This window comes from Gavialis gangeticus, unplaced genomic scaffold, assembly GCF_001723915.1.
Source record: "Gavialis gangeticus isolate Ggan-Ray unplaced genomic scaffold, GavGan_comp1, whole genome shotgun sequence".
NCBI lineage: Eukaryota > Metazoa > Chordata > Crocodylia > Gavialidae > Gavialis > Gavialis gangeticus.
The window spans coordinates 4,035,762-4,055,983 of record NW_017729009.1 but is presented as its reverse complement, the minus strand read 5'-3'; the positions used below and the strand labels follow the sequence as shown (position 1 = coordinate 4,055,983).

Below are 20,222 nucleotides of genomic sequence, written 5' to 3'. Positions count from 1 at the left end.
AAAAAAAATAGGTGGTAGTTTTTCTGCCTACTATTCCTAAAAGAAACCGCATGGCTGGAAATGCAGCCCTGAAAACCATAACACTGTACTCTGAATTTGTAACACAAAAAAGGCTGGTTCATTTTACCCTTCAAATGTCCCCTTTCAAAATGTTTACATTTTACTCGCTCTGGAACAATCCAGGAGAAATCTTAGGTGCATGACACTTACCCAGAGTGACAGGACAAATGGACCCAGAGAAAACAAAATTGAAAGTTACTCAGCTGAAATCCCATTACCACTGAGCATGATGAAAACTCACGTCTCAAGGCTGTGAGGTGGGCCGAACGGTGAATTATGATGCAGATATACCTCTCCTTATCCAGATAAACATCCACTTTGCAAAGGAATACAAGTCAGCCTGACTCAGTCACTAAGTAAGACACAGCTCATTAATGAAAATTAAACAACTCAAGTCTAAAGCCTGAAACAATGAATGCTCTTACAATTGTGAATCTAAGGCAAAAACATATAGGAATAGAAAAAGGTCAAATTTTAGTTCTAAAACCAATCCTTTTGGGTCACCAATGAAACGGTCTCTTGGTTTTCTTCAGCAGGCCATGGATAAGGCCTGCAAAGACTAATTTCCAGCCAACTCCAGCTCATCATAATTACTACTGGGTTGGCCAAGAAATGACGACTTCCAGCCAAGACATGCTCAGCACAGTTCCTAGGGCCAGGTTTTAAAGAAAGATCAAGCCTGGATTTTCAAGTACCCAGAACTGTAGTTGGATTTTCCAAAGGGCTCAGCACTCACCTGGCTGTGCTCTTCTGAAAATCTCTCCACACACTTTGATGCCTGCCCATAGGCGAAGGGAGAAAATATTATTTGGGAGGACTGAGAACAAGCAGCGGAAGGAGATGGGGGGCTAATGGGGCTTAGCCCCCCCAGATGCAGGGCAGTGGTAGAGCCGCAAGGCAGCCCAGCCACAGGCTTCCAGTGGCTTCAGCAGAAGGGAGAGGCGCAGGCAGTGGTGAGAGAGGGATGGGCTGGGGCAGGCCCTGCACAGCCAGGGCAGGGCGCAGGACTAAGCTATAAGTGGCTTATCTGCAGGGGCGAGGCTCCTGCCGCTGTGCACGTCCTGGGAGGCACAGGAAGCATGTGGCCCTGGATCTGCGTGGGGCAGGGTGCCTCTGGGGGCTGTGGCTGAGGCAGTGCTGGACTCTTCCCAGCGGGAGGGAGGGGGTTGGGCCATGCTGCGCTCAGAGTAAGTGGCAGCAGCACTGAGTGGGGTACTATGGGGGGCCTGAAGCCACCCCAAAATTCATCTTAGCCTGCCAACCCCCCCTCCCAGAGCTGCTGCCACCCACCCCAAGCACAGCCTGGCCCAGCCCTGGCCCCAGCCTGCAGTGGCAGCCCGCCCTGCCCCATGCAGATCCTGGGCAAATGCCCCCCATGCCCTCCCAGAGTGCATGCAGCGGCAGGAGCTGCCACTCTCTCGCTGCACCGGGTGCCCACCGGACAAACCGGCACAGCTTTGTCCCACGCCCTGCCCCAGCTGTGCAAGGCCTGCCCCAGTCCCACTCCCACCCCCGCAGCTCCCCAACAGCCCTTTTCCCTCCCCCGGTCCCTTCCCCCACAGACTTACTTGTTGGAGGGGGTGCACGTGCATGCGTGCTCAGCCCCCCCAATAATTTTTTCTCCTTCCGCCTATGGGGCTGAATACACACACACTCACCCTGCCCCGCAAGTAAGTCTGTGGAGGGGAAGGGGCGGGGGGAGAGGGAAGGGAAATGGGGGGGCAGATTGAGGCCCCCACGATGGAGGGAATGAGGCAGAGGCAGGGGTGAATGGGGCCCTGGGGTGGGTCGTGGGACGGTCAGACCCCAGGCAGCTTGTCCAGGGGTGCAGAGGGGCTCTTGTCACTGCATGTAACTCACCCCCAGATTTGTGCGCGGGGCGGAGGCAGGCTGCCGCTGCAGACTGGGACTCTGCGCCCTGTTGCCACTGCTTTGGGAGCCATGTGATACCATGTGCCTGCTGCTGCCAGCGGCAGCCAGCCTCCACCCCGGACACAAATCAGGGGGCATGTACCCCCATGCCTCCTCCAGGATGCGGACAGTAGCTGGAACCCCCTCCATGCCCCTGGATTTGCTGCCCAGACTCTGATCATCCCACAACCTGCCCTGGGGCCTCCTTTACTCCTGCCCCTCCCCACACCCTCCCTCACTGTGGGGGCCTCAATCTGCACCCCCACACACACCTCTTCCCCATCAGAGACTTGCCTGCTCTGGTGGGCCGTGCTCCACATGTTGCTGGGCTGGGCTGCTATCCTGGCTGTGCACAGGGTGCAGCTGTATGTCTGTGTCTGCACATCCCCTGCTGCAGCTACCCGGAGCCCATGCACAGGCTGCCCTGTGACCCTCTTTGCTGCCACCACTGCCCTGCATTTGGGGGGCTAAGCCCCATTAGCCCCGGCTTATGCCACCTATGTGTCTGCCTGACAGCAAAATTACTGATCTCAGACTCCTACTGTCTCCCAGCCAAGACCATCTTAGAGCAAGTCCTACCTGCTTGGCCAGGAACAAATAAATCCCAGCAGAGATGAGTTCAGCCACTCTGGCCTTTTGTTGTTGATAAAAAATAGGTATCATTTGCAGATTGATATCTCATGGCTCTCAATAATGATCCATTACTAGAGAAACATACTATTCCAGGGAGGTATTTCTTATGGAAAGAATCCCCTGCTAAATAGGAAATTCCTAGTCTCATGACAGAGAAATGGCTACGAGAATCACAGGGGACCCTGAGTAATTTCCCCTGCGGCACGTTTGCAGGGCATCTGATATGTCCTGGGCACCCTGCCATCCCTTCTCACCATCTGCTGCTTTTCATGACACACAGGTGTAACCACAGAACTGCTGGTTACACACATAAAGTTTTAATTAAAAAGAAAATAGGTTTCCAATCCAAAGAGTGAAAATAACTGTCTGCTTACAGACTGGCAGTATTTGTGGCTCTAGGAATCCTTTTCTCATTGCCTCAGTCCAGCTTCCCAAAAAGCTGACTCCATCTTTAGCTTGGTATAATATGGGTGCATCTACACGTTCATTAATGCACCTTTGCACTTTAAGTTTAGTACCTCTAATATGAGGTACTAGATAAAGGCGCAGTAGCTGCACTAATGCCCAGTAACAAAGGTGATGGGTTTTTTGTGATGCTTAATGTGCAGTAGGCTAATTCTACTGCACCTTAGCTCATTAACAGTTTTTACCATGTCACACTAATGCGCAGTAGAACAATCCACAGCACATTCATATAGACACGCCCTGTATTAGTGATTTCTCCTCAAGTCCCTGCTTTTGAGTATCACATTAATCCCTTTTAGGGGGACTTGTCCTCTTGATCCTCCCCTAAAATACTGAGGGAAGTTAGGTGTGTAAATACCAGATGTTTTCCCAACAAATCCTGGACATTTTCTCCTGAGGTATGTGAAGGGAACAGTCCAGGTGCCCTTGCTGAGATGGTAGTGACAACTGAGTTACCAAGGGCAGGAAGAGGAAGCAGCCACTGAGGTGGAGACAGCCTCAAGGAAAAGGAAGGGCTAGATTAACAAATATAGGTAAAGACATTTGAATGCACAACACCCTTCTGTACCTGAGCCAGGAAATAAATTCAGCCCCCGTGAATGGCTGTACTGGGCAGCTGATTCCAGGAACCTTGCTTTTAATTATTTGAGCGCCACATCCTTTCCATATCCCTGTACAGTTCTGTTCTCTGAACACAGGTTGGGAGTGAGAGAGTCTGGAATTCTTCTGCCTCTGAGGTGACTGCCGATTATTACTGTAATCTATCCTCTCAATTATGGACCAGCAACAGTGCCAGGAGTTGGCTCTCAGTTCTAGCTAGTGACACACACTCTGTAACCTACAGTGTCAAATAGTCAGTGTGATCATAAGATGAGTTAGAGATCAAACTGCTAAGGGCTCAGGCTGGAATCCTAAAGAGGACAGGTGAAGTGGACGGTTATGTCACAGGCATTCTAATGCGTCCCTCACCAAAATAATCAGGCACTTCATTTTGTGCTGGGTAGACAACTAGCATAGGATCAGCAAAGGAAATGTTGGTCAGAGACTAAGACTGAAAGCAAGAAGTGAAAGTTTAGGTCTACTAGATGCTTTGTAAATTGTCAAATAAGTGAATTCAGCAGAGCTGAGAAATGGAAACTAACCTCTAAAGTGTGAAAAGAGGAAGCCCTTTGGTCACAGCTGACTCTCAGTGATGCGCAGGGAGTTGACCTAAACTGTAGGTCTTTCCTGGGACCAATGTGTTCCCCACCCCCGCATTTCTGTATTTAGCAAACTCTAGAAATGACATCAGCTCTCAGCTATCTGGAGTGCACCAGTCTGCAGTTTATGAAGGCATCTGCAAACAGCTTCCTCCTCCTGCTGCAATCCTTTCTAGGAGAAGAGGAAAGCAGCACGCTCCATATGAAGGAAACTAGCCAAAGGCTGAGCTTGCACAACCACTAGTGACGTCACCCTGAATAAGGAAGGAACGGAAGAACAACGTGAGAAACTGCCAACCAGGGCAAATGGAAAAACCAGGCGTCACAGGAGATTCCATTAGGAAGAATTAAGTCATAATTTAGTTTGCCAGAAATATTCCCTTCTCCATTGGCTTCTGACCTCAGAGCTGGGGCTCACCCTCCCACACACTGTACGAACCTCTCTTGCCCTTCTATATCCCACAAAGACCCAGGGCCCTCTTCTTCCCTCACTTTACACAGTCCAGGCGATCTTTCCTACAGACAACCTAACTCACCCCCATGCAGTTGTAAACATCTCTCGCTCTGATTAGCGTGACTTGACACCATAAATCAAACTGGTGGGAAACCTTATTAGGCTTTAACATTGTCCTCTACTCAGTGATTCTGCAGTTTCTGAAGGGAATTGGCTTACAGCTGAACTCCAGCCGATCAGGAAGAGAATAAAGCAAGAGAATGAAGGGCTCCTGGGTAGCTACACGGTGAGACTAAAAGAGCAGAAGTTGTGACATGCCAAGAAAAAACCCACTTCCACAAACTCCCAAAGCCCCCAGATAAAAGGGTGAATTGTGGCACAAAGCAGCCAGGACTGCTGGGTGTTAGCTAATGACCTGCTCTTGGTTTAGAGGAAATGGAGAAGTAGTGACAAGCCAAATAATTGTACTAGTTTGTTTGTTTTTTTAACTGCACAGCACCAACAGCATTTTGGCAGCTTAACACACAAACAAACAAACAAACAAACAAAATCATCCCCTGCAGGAAGAGACTGGATCAAAACCACCCTGGCATGAAAACCCCGGACCAGTTTCCTCTCACCAGGCCGGAATTCCCCATCTGGAACAAGTCATGTCCTGGGGCCTCCCAAGGAAAACCCAGCCTTTCTCCATGGCACCTCACCCGTGGAGCCCGACCTCCCAGGGATCGCTCCCAAAGCTTGCCCCACTTCCAGGCAGGGCCCTGCTGAGGCCCCTCTCCTCCTGCAGTGCTCGTCCCCTTTTCTCTCCTGATCCCTCTCCCCTCCCGTCCGACTCGCGGCTGAGCTCTTGGTTCTGCTCGGAGCGCGCCCAGTCCCCGGTGCCCAGCGACGGCCAACAGCTGGAGCGTGGGACTGACCAGAGCATTGGGGGGGGGGGGGATCCAGCGCGGCCTCCTCTCAGCCGCCCCGTGTGCCCGGGCCCCCAACACACACCGAGCTGCCAGCAGCCCCGGCTGCCTTGTGCGGACAGGCCTCAACCCACGTGGGCGCCGGGACTCAGAGGCCGCAGCCCCTACAGAACCGCACGGGGCGGGTCAAAGCTCAGAGGGCGGGGGGAGGAGGGCGCACACCGCCTCCCAGAGCCAGGAAGGCGCTGAGGAAAGAGCGCCGCGCCGGTGCGGGGAAGCCACTCTAGGCCGAAGCGCCGCCTCCGTGGCACTTCCGGTGGCGGTGACGACGCTCTAGGCGCCTACCCTCGCAGCCTACGGCGCCGCTCTGGGCTGCGGGCGCGCCTCGCTGGTCGGCGCTGTCAGCGCGGCGGGATGGCGGCGCAGTTCCGCAGTTACGTGTGGGACCCGGCGCTCATCGTGGCGCAGATGGCGCTCATGCAGGCCGTCTACTACGGCGCGCTCGGCCTCTGGCTGGCGCTCGTCGACGCGCTGGTGCGCAGCGGCCCCTCGCTCGACCAAGTCTTCAGCTACGAGGTGAGCGGCGGGGGGCCCGGGCCCGGGCCGTCCGGGGGGGAGGGGAGAGGGGCGCTGCCCGGGCCGGTCCCAGCCTCCTCCGTGTCGCCCGCAGGTCCTGGGCTTCTCCGCCACGCCCGGCCGCCTCGCAGTCATGGCCTTCGTGCTCAACGCGCTCACCTGGTAAGTGCCACCGCGCCGCACACACGTGCCACACGCATGGAAACATGCCCCCGGCACCACGCCTCGACACACAGACACGCCCCACGTGCGTGCCGGCCCCTGTCCACACGTTGCGCACAGCACACGCACACCGTTGCCCAGAGTGGGACCCGAGACCCCGCAGCGCCGATGGGCAGTGTCCCGGGTTGGAAGGACCCATGGTGGCCTCGGTACCAGCCGCGGCGCAGCAGGGGGATGTGTCCAGTGACGGTCGGTTGTTTTGCACCCGCAGCGTGCAGGAAAGGCACCACCTAGGCTGGTGACACAGAGGCCTTCAGTAACTGTAGGGGCCTGTAGGCTAGGGGTGGGCAAAATACAGCCTGCAGGCTGGCTCCAGCCCACTGACTTATTGTAACCAGCCTGCAGGCAGGTGGGTGGCCACCAGCTCCTGGGACCCAATCTGCAGGTGGCCAGCTGCAGTTCCAGGGTGGGAAAGGATCAGGCCTGCTACAGCTCTGGAGAGAGTGAGGATCAGGGCATGCTATCAGGGAGACAGTGGGGATATGCTGAAGCTCAGGGGAAGAGAAGAGAAAGAGAGAGGGCATGGGGATTGGGACATACTACAAGTGGGCAGGAGAAGGGTACAGGGAGAGAGAGAAAAAAAAATTGGGCTGTGCTATACCTCTGAAGGAGGGAGTGGGGAGAGAGATGTGGCCCTCCAGAGGACACCAAAATTCATGTGGCCCTTGAGAAGACACCAAAACTGATTAAGTGGCCCTCCAGCCAGAATAACTGCCCACTCCTGCTGTAGGCCATAGGCTGGAAAGCCGCTCTGAGCTCAGGACATAAGCATCATTGCAGGACCATGGTTGCTTTAGCAGGGGCTGGCTGTACTGTGCCATCCTGCCTGCATCAGGCTTGATCATGTCTGGGGGGGGATGGCAAACAGTGGTGAACACCCAGGTGCTGGCCTAGAGCAGGTGGGGTCCACGCTGCACGGCAATGGGACTGCATGCTGGGTTCAGCCCCTGAGGATGACTTTTATGCTACCTACAAAAAACTAGAACTCTTGGTTCCAAAATGATACTTTTTATTAGACCAACTGGAAAACAGCAAGAAAATTGTCCTTTTCTGCAAGCTTTCGGGAACAAAGTCTCTTCGTCAGGCTCTGGAAAAAGTGTAGATGGTACAAGATGGTAAAAAGTCCCCATAGGTAGGAAATAAACTTCATTTTTGCACAGAGGGAGCTGAAGATGGAAGGCTGTCCCTCTGGGTCCACAAGAGTGTGACTCTCATGGTACCTGGAATATGACATCGTCTTCAGTGAATGTTGCAGAGTTGCTGGGAAGCTTTTTGCCACCTGGAAGGACACGGTGCTAGTGCCTCTGCTGTGCATCTGCAGCATTAGCCTGGGGCTTTGACTGTCAGTTAAGGCTGTCACAAACAGAGCCCACATTTATAATTTGCTCTTAGCCATTGTACTGGACTCAGGGCTGTCCCTGTGGGGGGTGAATCAGGGCAACTGCCCCAGGTCCCGTGCTTTGGAGGGCCCTGCGGAGCCAGGCGGAGCAGCTGCATCCAGCAGCTTGCTGCCCCCACCCCGCTGCTGCTGCCAATAGCTGTGGCAGCTTTTTCAGATGCTTTTTCCAGGATGCACAGGATCGGGGGGGGGGGAGACGCAGAGCCTTGCACGGGCTGATTTGCCCCGGGCCCCACACCCTGCTTGAGTCAACTCTGACTGCACTGCAGGGACACGGTTTTATAACATTGGAGCCACTGGTTTCTGGCTCTGAAGAGCTTCCAGGTTACTGGTATATATGATGCAACAAGTGAGAGTGACACACAATAGGCTGTTAAGGAGGAGGAAGCTACATTGTGACACACACATTGTGTCCCCAAATGGATCTGATGTTCCCTCCAGCTGAGGCTACTAAAATCCTCTTCCCAGTCAAAGTGCCCTCCCTCCCAACACCCGGAGCAATCACTGTCTCCCTACCACTGTCTGCCCTCACTTCTGTTTCAGGCACCTCCTGTGAGAAATTCCACATCTCCCTGGCAGATTCATCCTCTTTCCCCAGTACAGGTTTCCCACTAAACCACCTGCCTCCTGCTCTCAGAGGTTTCCAGGGATCTAGGCCCTGCCCTTTGGCAAAGTTCATGGAATTGGTATCAGCTCTAGGATGGAACTAGCCCACAGAGGAAGGGATCTTACCTAACATGATTCCAGAAGGGCTTAGTAACCTCAGTGGCTTTCTGATCCACGTGCTGTTTTAGGCAAAGGTCTGCATATTAAAGTCACTGGAAGCCATGTCAGTGTAGGACTAGCAGGTCTTGTCTTTGTTGGAGGAAATTAAGGATTCCTTCCCACCAGTAACTGATGAAGTGACCTATGCATTAGAAGGCCAAAGCACAGGCCAGGGAACCAGTAACTCCTGACTTGGAACTAAAACAGACTCTTCCTGAACTTTGGACGAGTTATTTAACTTTGCTTCCTTGGTTTCCCCATTTCAGCTGCAGATTAAACTGGCACTTGAGAGAGCTTGTGGAGATTTTCAGCACATAATTAAAATGCTGTGAACTACTTGCACAATGCCACTGCTGCAAAATGTAAGTCAGAATAGCCCTGACCTCAGAACAGGCAGGAACCCTTCCCAGTAAATAAACAGTCAGTGCAGATACTTCCAGGGAGCTGTTGCTGGATCCCCATCCTCCTCAGTTCCTATGTTAGAAGACAGTTTTCCTTTACTGACATCTGTTTCCTTTCCTTCTGCAGTGCTTTGGGCTTGCTGTATTTCATCCGGCGAGGAAAGCAGTGTCTGGATTTCACAGTCACAGTTCACTTTTTCCACCTTCTGGGCTGCTGGATTTACAATTCACACTTCCCCACAACTCTGACCTGGTGGCTAGTGCATATTGTGTGCACAGCACTCATGGCTGTGATCGGGGAGTACCTATGTATGAGAACAGAACTCAAAGAGATCCCCTTGAATTCAGCCCCCAAGTCCAACGTATAGGCTAGCTCTGGGCACATGCTGCATCAGGTTCTTTTCCCACGCCTCAGCACTGATGTGTCCTATGTCTGACAGTGTCATTGCAGAAGCAGAGCAAGTCTGTTGGGACTTTTTTTAAGATCTTGGTGGCTTCATCAGCATGAAAATCTTTGCAGACAATGCACAAAAAAGACATTTATTTTATTAACACAAAGCATTTAACACAACGGTTAAGCATAGGTGCATTAACTCTTTCCTCAAGTGACACGGACAACAATAAGTCAGACAACCCAATCTGAAGCATGAGAAGTAGCTGGAGTTGATACATGTGCTTGGGCTCTGCTTGTTGGAGCTGGGATGACATGATCCAGTTTTTTGGCTCAGGTGTGCACACTGACTGACTAAGACCTACTACTTCCATCTTCTAATGTGTTTTTTCTTCAGTTGGTTTTTGTTTAAAAGGAAGAAATTAAACTGAGATGGGAGAAAAGAAAATAGGTGGACTTATTTCAATCACCAGCTGAAAACCCAGGGAGCCTAGGCTCTTACGGCTTTGGTTGCTGTTCCCATAGTTTACATACAGTGGGCATAAAACCACACACTATGAGCTGAAAGAACCCTGAACAACAATGGTATTAAGTTGTCTTCAGCATGTTAAAATCCCTGTGGTGACTGGAACACTTCAAGGTACACAATGAGCGTCTGTCATAGCAACCAAAACAGGTCTGGCTTAAAGGAACACCAAGGGATGTGCATCCCAAGCTTTCTGAAACTGCTGATGACAAACATTATACAAAGATCAAGGAGCCACTGAGCTCTCTCCCAGGAAAGCAACAGCTCCGCTCTCCCCCGGCACAGAGGATGGGCCTTTACATTCTCCACTTTAGCTGGCAACGGTTTGGAGAGGTGTTCTGCTGCATCACCCTGTTACCATTTCCACTCCAGAGTGACCTCTGTCTTCCTACCAGGCAGTAAGTCCCAGTACTTGATCCTGCTCAAAAGCTGCCTGCCACCAAAGGCTGTTGTCCCAAACTGATGGGGGCTTCTTGCTGAAGGATGTGATATTTGGTATTAGATGCAGGACAGCTAGTGGGCTCCTACCACAAGAATGAGATGGTGCTTTGGATTAGGCCGCTACATGGAGAACCTCGCTTCTCAACAAACCTAGATGCCAGCCTTCCCCATGAAAGGAGTGGGCCAAGTGGGCAAATACGTCTCTCTTGCAGGCTCCTCTAAGGAATGCTGAGTCTGTGATTCTAAACAAGGTCGAGCATTGGGTTTTTTTTAATGGTGAAATTCTTTCCTCCTGGGTGGCACCTGCTGCCAGTCACTCTCCTTTATACATGAATGTCTGTGAAAATTCCCAGTTTGTATAAGTTATGTTTGCTAATTTAAAGTTTAATTTGTAAAGACTTGGAATCAGTGGGATCATTTCATAGATTTCATAGACATTAGGGCTGGAAAGGACCTCGGAAGATCATCGAGTCCAGACCCCCACCCAAAGGGCAGGAAGTCAGCTGGGGTCATAGGATCCCAGCAAGATAAGCATCCAATTTGCTCTTGAAGGTGTTCAATGTAGGTGCTTGAACCACCTCCGATGGCAGGCTGTTCCAGACCTTGGGGGCTTGGACAGTAAAGAAATTCTTCCTTATGTCCAGCCTGAAACGGTCTTGTAGTAGTTTATGACCGTTCCACCTCGTCATCCCTTGGGGTGCTCTGGTGAACAAACATTCCCCCAGATCCTGGTGGTCACCCCTGATAAACTTATAGGTGGCCACCAGATCACCCCTGAGCCTGTGCTTTTCCAGGCTAAAGAGCCCCATGGCTCTCAGCCTGTCGTCGTAAGGTCTGTTTTCCTGACCTCTGATCATGCGCGTGGCTCTTCTCTGGACTCTCAAGCTTCTCCACATCCTTTTTGAATTGTGGAGCCCAAAACTGGATGCAGTACTCCAGCTGCGGCCTCACCAAGGCCAAGTACAAGGGGAGAATGACGTCCCGGGATTTGCTTGAGAAATTTAAGACACCCAATTTGATCACGCCCCTCTGAAGCTGCTCTTGTGGCTTTTGGGAATGTTAGAGCTCAATTGCAGCTGCTGCTGTTGTTGCTTTCTTCCAGGGGAAGTTGTGCTGAACACTCCCGAAGGGTGCATCCCTGAGCAGAGAGGCTTAACAGGCAGGCACCTTCTCTTGGCACACATGCAATAACCTGGTGTTAGGCTTGCAGTCTTGGGTTTGCCATCTGCCTAGAGGAGTAGGGCCAGTGTGAGGTTTGATCCTATCAGCAACTTTCTTGCCTGCTTCCTGGACAGGTTCTGTTTGTCTTCGTTTTTCTTTCCTCTCCCTGTAGTGGGTGCAGCAGCCATGTTTCCTCTGGGAATGGCTATGCAGTTTTATGCTAAGAGCCTTTTAGAACACCAGCCAGTGGCCCCTTCATGGCATTTACACTAGAGGTACAGCCAGTCTCCATCCACCTGGCTCTGTTTTGCTTAAGCTAAAACTTCACTTTTCCCATATCTAGAGGCATACATTGTTCTGGATGTGTATGATTAGGTCTTCCAGCAGGTGCCAGTGTTTCCCCTCCTAGAACAGAATGGAAACATCTAAGATTCAGATAAGAAGAGGCAGTCCTGTGTCCATGCTCTAGCCTTGGGTTGTCCAACTTTTTCACAGTCTGACTCTTATGAGACTTCATGGCCACTTTCCCCTCATTCACGGTGGGCTGGACACCTCTTCCCTACCAGATTTGACTGCCTAAGAATTTGTTTGGTTTCCACATTTGTTTTCAAGAGCTAATACAGGGGAACGTATTGAATAGTCGTAGTTGTCTCTTTTTACAGCATAGCAGTTGAAAACAAGGCATGTTAGCACATGACCTTCAGCGTGTCTGCAGGCCACTGCCAACTTCTTTGAGGTTTGCTGGGGTGTTTCCATTAAGCACCACTGTAACTGGCTGACTGGTCACATCTTCAGAATAATCCTAACCCTATTTCCAAGGCTCTGAAGGGTGAGGTATAGCCAAAATTATCTATTATGGGATCTTTCTGCATAGCTAGGCTTGTATGATCCCAGAGGGCTCACAAAGAGTTTGTTGTGTTTCTATAACCCCAGCTTCAGCAGATATATTGCAAAACACCAACAGATTATTCAGATCTAGAAAGAACAGACTCCCTCTCCTCACTCTTCCCAAACTGGTGAACTGGGCCATTCCCCATCCCAATGAGCCTGTCTTTGAAAAGCTCCTAGTGCTATGCAAGCATGTTCTTTCTTTCAGCACTTTCCTAGGGGGATGTCTAATAGACTTCATGGGAAACTCCCAGGGCCCTGCAGGAACAATGTGAGGGTCAGTAACTCACTGAATGGAGTAGAAGCCCCCCTGAGGTTGATTCAGTCATCAAGATGATCCACCCTTAAATACTATGTCAAATAGAAGACTCTTTAATTAACCTGAGTATAAGGGAGAAGTAGAAACTGCCTGTGGAAGGCAGCTTTTGCACATTTCTTAAAAGAAGGCTGCTGACTATATAGTTGCGACACTTCCCCATAACCACTGCTGTTCTAGCTCCCATTCTCATTCTTATGGAAGAAGCTCTAGAACAGACATTTCATCCCACCACAGGATGAAAGCACAGGATGGACATGAACTGTTCATGCCACATGCATCCCCAGTGAGGTAAAGGGGTATTCTTTCCACTCTTACAGATGGGAACATTGAGGCAAATCAAAACCACAGAGGGAATCCTTAGCTGAGGCAGATTTTTAACTCTGGAGTTCTGAATTCAATGTACTAGACTGCACTTCATTGGCATGAGCCACTAGGATATAGGGTTTTAAATAAGTTCATGGATGGAGTTTAGAGTCTTTGTCCCTGAGGACTAAACTTATGTTGTGTCTAACTATCATTTGCAGGGAGATTCAGCATCTGTCTGTCAGGAAAGGGACCGTCTCTGAATCAAATGTTGAGTTAGAAACCAGCCCCCACCACCTCCTCACCTAGCACCTTTCATGCCCACACTCTGAATTGTTTTTCACATATATGCACTGAGAAAGTTCTTCCTAGCCTCTTGGCATTAGAGCTCTGGCTGCTTCACAGCTGCCAAATGGCAAATGGTTTCCACTTCCTAACAAACCTTCCTCTGTACACTGAAATCAAGGCTTTGCTACCAGAGAGAACTTCTCCAGGCTGCAGTCATGTCACCACACCTGGTATTGTCATCCAGGATCTGTACAGCTTTGCAGGAAAAAAGCTTTACAGAATCCTCATTGGTGAGATTACAGATCACCCAGTTCCCCACATTGTTTAGAAGCTTCATAAGGAAAGACGTCAGTCCCCTTCCAGAGGAGAAGAGGAGGAAAACTTTACAGGTTGAGATACCAGTCTCTTCTAAACAACAGTATTGCTTTCTCTGAAGCAGACTTACATAGGTGTGGTTGTAGCATTCCCATACATAGCAGGCCTGCCTTGGCTGCCAGCCACCTAGTCCTTTTTCTTCTGCATGAAGGGGCCATAGGGAATAGGTGGAGAACCCAATAGTAGGGAAAAGGGAATGGAATGGAATGTGGATACTATGCATTTGTGGCAGAGTAGAGAGGAGAACAGTGCTGAATGCAGAACTGAGTAGCTTAAATCCTGCACTACTCCTTTGGAGTCACTTTGCTCAGGATTGCCCTTGTGCCCAGTGCCAGAGAGATGTTGCTCTTTGCAATCCCAAGCATCAACATTAAGAATGTGCTAACATTGTTTTCCTCCCAGGCTGCTTGGGGGCCCTGTGTACAGGTGATGGGTACTTCTGCCTTCACTCCCCCACCAATACTTCAGAACCTGCCACAGTAAACTCATTTTGTGGACATTCTCCTCTGCTGCTGCCAACCAATGCTGTGATAAAAGCAGCTAGAGGAGAAGGCAAAAAGCATGAGATTTTACATTGACATGAACTTGTCCAAACTGACACTGCTAGCTTCCCTTGTTTGTACACAGCAGAAGGACCCAGAGAGGTTCCTCAGTGCACCACAAGCTTGACTCTGACTCCCGCCTGCTAACACCCCAGGGCTACCACCACAAGTAGTAGGCATCTGTCTGTCTCGTGAGACACTAGAATTATGCCTAGTGAGACATTAGCTTGCTGAACATAATCCTTGCTTGAAAAAAAAAGTGAAGCTGGAGTGACCTCTCCAGGGTGCAGAAGCCTGGGTCACTGTATATGGAGACAGTGTATATGCCCACACACCAATGTCCCCCTCTCAGTCTTGCTGGTTTAATCCAAAGGAAAGGCAGGTGCCAGAATGTTTGGAACTAGCTTGGCTGCAGGAGCTGCCAGACCAAAGGAGATAATCCATTTGCTCATTTATCAGGGCTTCACTCCTAGACTGGTTACCAACCAGGGTTAAAGAGCCCAATCTACCCTATCATGGAGCGGACTTCAGTTCCACAACTTTTTGGTGGACGTGCCTCACTTACAGGCATGCTACATTCACTGCTTGCACTCTGGTGCCTGGCTTAATGCTAGTGTTAGATCATTTACATGCAACTGTTCAGAAGTCATACAGTTGTACCCCAGGTGCTACCCAATCTCTGCAGGTGAAGTTATCAAACACGTATTGCAAGTTCCCAGGACACAATTACTAACAATTTCATTCCTTCTGTCATCCTGAGAATGCCCAGAACTACGTAGTTTTGAGGATACTTCCCTACGTTCAAGATGGAATATCATATTGTTCTGATTAGGGGTTGACCCTACTTATAAGTCAGTTGTGATTTTCATGCTTTTCTTCTTACTCCCTATGTATTTTTCAGATACATAGGGAGTAAGAAGGCGGCACCGGGTAACGTGGGGCCCCTACAGGACAGGCTTGGCAATCTGGTGATTGCAGCTAACAAAAAGCTGACCACTTTAACAAATTCTTTGCCTCCATATTCCTGAACAGGGACCGGAACATTTTCCCCACTAGGGTTACGGACAGACCCAGGGGATGTGGGTGTGGAAAGCACGCTGTCCAGATTTGCTGACGACACCAAGATGTGGGGCAAGGTGGGCATGCTGGAGGGGAGGGACAGAATCCAGCTATATCTAGGCAGGTTACAGAGGTGGGCGGATGAGAATAGGATGGAATTCAACACAGACAAGTGTAGGGTGCTGCATCTAGGGAGAAGGAACCTTCAACACACCTATAGGCTGGAGAAATCCCTTCTTGTCAACATGGTGGCAGAAAGGGATCTTGGAGTCGTTGTTGACTCCAGGTTGAGCATGAGCCGCCAATGCGAGGAAGCGGTCAGTAAGGCTAGCCGCACCTTGTCATGCATCTACAGATGCATCACAAGCAGGTCCATTCCAGGGAGGTGATCCTTCCCCTTTATGCGGCATTGCTCAGGCTGCAGTTGGAGTACTGCGTCCAGTTTTGGGCACCGCACTTCAAGAGGGATGTGGCCAGCATCGGGAGGATCCAGAGGAGGGCCACTCGCATGGTCAAGGGGCAGCGGGTCAGGCCCTATGAAGAGAGGCTGAAGGGCCTGAATTTATTCAGCTTCCACAAGAGAAGGCTGAGAAGGGATCTGGTGGCCATTTACAAACTCACCAGGGGGGACCAGCGGAAATTGGGTGAGGCTCTGTTCCCCCGGGCACCACCGGGGGTTACTAGGAATAACGGCCACAGATTGTTAGAGAAAAGGTTCAGGCTGGACATCAGGAGACATTACTTTATAGTTAGGGTAAGCTCTGGAATGGACTCCCAAGGGAGATGATGTTCTCCTATCTTGGGGGTCTTCAAGAGGAGGCTGGACAGATATTTGACTGGGGTGTTATGACTCTGCACTCATTCCTGCCCGGGGCAAGGGGTCAGACCTGATGATCTATTTAGGTCCCTTCCGATCCTAAGCACTATGATACTATGATTTGGGGTGGGGGGGGCGGTGGTAAGGCAGGAGAAAAAGGGTTGATTTGTAATTGGAATGACACAGTAAGTTCCTTGATGAATGGTCATGATAAAAGTAGTCAAAATAATGAGGGGCAGAATAAGGAAATGCAGAACAGTCATAGAGTCATAGAGAAGTAGGACTGGCAGGGATGTTGAGAGGTCATCTAACCCCTGCCTTAGGCAGGATCATCCCTGTCCAAACCATCCCATACAACCATAGTCTAAACTCTACGTAACACTGCCCTCAATCCTGACGCAACAGACCTGCTACAGGTAAAGCAGGGAAACCATGGCGACCAACGTCCTGTTTCTATAAAATGTTGTCTATATACATTTAAGAGGGCCTGGGTAGGGGGCCATGCCCCCCACTACAGAGGAAGGCAAAATCCCCCAGTCTGTACCAATCTGACCATGGGTAAAATTCCTTCCTGACCCCATATATGGTGATCGGTCTGACCTTGGGCAAAGGGGCAAGACCCTCTAGACAGGAGCCTCTGGCTTTGCTCCTAGCAGGGGAATTGGCCCATCTCAGCTAAAGTCCCCAGTCTTAGCTGTAGCCAACACCTGATGCCTCTAGGCAGACTTAAAAATACCCTGATACATACAGGGAAAAAAAGGGCAGGGAGGGGGTGGGAGCAACCAGCAAATCCCAGATGCATGGGAAATACCCAGGATAGAAAATAAATAGGTATAGCTATGCCTAGATCATCCCTGATGAGTGGCTGTCCAACCTCTTTAACACCTCCAGTGATAGAGAGTCCACAACTTCCCTTGGCAGTCTATTCTACTGCCTCACTTTTAACAGTGAAGTTTTTTCCAGATATCCAATCTAAATTTACTTTACTGCAACTTCAAGCCATTGGTCTGCATCCTCCTCTCTGTGGCAAAAGAGAAAAGGTGCTTTCCCTCTTCTTCATGGCAGCCTTTCAAGCATTTGAAGACTGCTGTCATATCCCCCTTAAGTGCCTTTTCTGCAAGCTGAACATGTCTAGCTCCTTCAGCCTCTCCTCGTATAACTTGCCTTCCAAGCCCTTGATCATCTTTGTTGCCTGCCTCTGGATCCTCTCAAACTTCTCCACATCCTTTTAAAAATGTGAAGCCCAGAACAATACTAGGAACCATACACAGTGCTGCAGATGAGGCACTATCACAGAGGTGGGCAAAATATGGGCTGTATCCAGCCTGCCAATTTATTCTATCCAGGTCATGGATGGGCAGCAGCTCTGGCTTTGGCCTCTGCTGGCGCCACAGGAGACACTGAGCAGAAGCAGGCCCACCTGCACACCATTGTGCAGCAGGCCCTCAGAAAGCCGTGCTCCAGCCTCTGCTGGTGCCACGGTTGATGCTGAGCAGAACCAGCCTCACCTGCCTGCCCACCCACCCAGGTCCATGCAGCAGGCCCTGGGCAAACCATGCTTGGGCCCCGGCACCCTGACTTGGGCTGGGCCAGCCTGTCTGCAGCTCAGGAGCTCATGGCGGTGCCAAGGGCACTTGCAGGAGGCCACCCCAAACACCCAGAGTTGGAAATGCATTCAAAGAAGAGAATGGTAGACAAAGAATGCCAAATATTCAAAAAAGAATGGATTTCTAAATATTTTTTTTTACCAATGTCGGTGGAAAAGCTGTGCGCTTAAGTTGCAAAGAAAGTGTGGCAGCATTCAAAGAATACAATTTGAAGCGACATTTTGCGAGTAAGCATGAATCCAAATATAAGAACTTGTCTGCCTAAGAAAAAGCAAAGAAGGCTGAGGAGGTGGTTGCTTGAATGCAGAAAGAGCAAAGTTTTTTCACAATACTTACTACCAGCAGCACAGGATAGAATTACAAAAATGAGCTATTTGTACAAAATCACCAAGAACAGCAAAGCATTCTCTGAAGGAAAATTTATAAAAGAAAGTATGGCTGACTCTGCTGCAATTTTGTGCCCAGACAAGAAAAAGCAGTTTGAGATCATTTGCTTGTAAAGGCAAACCATTGTGAGATGTGTCAAAGATATCTCCGGGAACCTGGACCTGCCACTGAAAAGTAAGGTAAACAATTTCTCATATTTTGAATTGGTATTCAATGAGAGTTGTGATATCAGACACAGCTCAGTTGTTTTCATGCAAAGTATCACCCAAAATTTTGAACTCACAGAAGAACTGGCATCAATGCAGCCAATGAAAAATACAACAACTGGAAAAGATGTATTGGAGGCAGTAAATCAATGCATGTCAAAATACGGAGTGGAGTGGGAAAAAAATTGGCATGTGTGACCACTAAGGGAAGCCCAAATCTGATAGGCAAACATGTTGGATTGCCGAAAAGAATTCAAGACCAAGTCAAAGAAACATCCAGAACAGAAAATTATGTTTCTACATTGCATTATTCTTCAAGAAGTCTTCTGCAAAAGTGTTCTAAAACTAAGCACTGTCATGGACACAGTTATGAAAGTGGCCAACTACATTCAAGAGAGAGGATTAAGCCACAGGCAATTTGTAACTGCTTGAGGAATCCGAATCTGCACACACAGATGTTTTGTATTGCGCCAATGGAAGATGGCTTAGTTTGGGTAACGTTTTGAAAAGAGTGTGGGAACTGAGAGCCGAGATTGGTTTGTTCTTGAATGTGAAAGAAAAAGATTCAGATTTCCCACAGCTGAACGATGCAGACTGTCTCTCTTATTTTGTATTCACTGTTGACATCGTGGGCCACATGTACAAACTGAATTCAAGACTGCCAGGGGCTTCTTGCTCATAAATTGCATTTTTGTGTCAAGTCATTTATGTGATAAGGTTACTCCTTTTCTCCCATCAGATAGGAAACAAAGAGTTCACCAATTTCCCTACATTGCAGTTTGTGATCAAAACGTGAAAAAAAGATATCAGCACTACTTGACTTCTCTGCTGAATTTTCAAGGATTTTCCAATGAAAGAAAATGACCTGTCTTTGGTCTCCTCACCTTTCACATCTGATGTCGACAATGCTCCATGTGACCTCCAGCTCAAGCTTATTAACCTACAACATAATGCACTGCTTGTGGAGCAATTCAAATCAGTCCTCCTGCTTCCTAGGTTTTATGGTTCTCAATGAACTGAACTTTTCAAAGATCAGTGCTCATGTCCAGAAGATGCACGTGCTGTTTGGATCAACATACATGTGTGAGCAGACATTTTCTGTGATGAAATGTAATAAATCGAAACAGATCTTCAATTAGTGATGACCACCCTTCAACGGGGCTGTGCACTGCAACATCAGAGGTGGTGCCTGACTTCAATTCTCTGGTTAATGCATATCAGAGGCTTCATTCTTCCCACTCAATTCGTTTTCCTTTAACCTAATTTTCAATATACAAAAGTAAGCCTTCATGTTGCGCTATTATGCAATACCCTCTATATACACACACAAAAAATTAGGACAAAAATATTTTTGAAATAAAATATTTTATAGTAGATGTTTAATTTTTAGCATATTATTTTTTTATCTGGAATTTGTTAAAATTATATCTTCACCATTAACTTTGTGCATGCAGCCCTCAATAGCTCACCAAAACTCATTAAGTGGCCCTCCAACCAAAATAATTGCCCACCCCTACACTATCACCTCCCATGCCTTGCATCTAATACTTCTACTAATGTAGCCTAAAACCACATTTGCCTTTTGTGCAGCTGCATCACACTGCAGACTCTCATTGAGTCTATGGTCTACCAAGACTCCCAAGTCCTTTCCCACAAAGCTGCCATCAAACATATATCTGTGTTTTTGATGATTCCTCCAGAGGTGTAGAATCTTGACCGTATCTGCATCGAACTTCATCCTGTTAGCACTAGCTCAACTTCCCAATCTGTCGAGGTCGTTCAGAACTGTACTCACATCCTCCAATGTGTTCACAATCCTTCCCAGCTTCATGTAACCCACAAACTTGCTCAAGACGCTTTCTATGCCAATATCCAAATTGTTGATAAATGTGCTGAACAGCACCAGGCTGAGGACAGAC

At 49.2% G+C, this 20,222-nt stretch overlaps 1 protein-coding gene across 1 annotated transcript; it reads left to right on the top strand.

Annotated features, from left to right (window-relative positions):
* The first annotated feature begins 5,946 nt into the window (after positions 1 to 5,946).
* SYS1 (SYS1, golgi trafficking protein) lies at positions 5,947 to 10,756 on the top strand. Its single transcript, XM_019509813.1, has 3 exons — positions 5,947 to 6,206; positions 6,301 to 6,368; positions 9,121 to 10,756. The coding sequence occupies exons 1-3, from the start codon at positions 6,045 to 6,047 to the stop codon at positions 9,359 to 9,361; spliced, it is 471 nt and encodes a 156-aa protein (XP_019365358.1). The 5' UTR covers positions 5,947 to 6,044; the 3' UTR covers positions 9,362 to 10,756.
* The last annotated feature ends 9,466 nt before the right edge of the window (positions 10,757 to 20,222 follow it).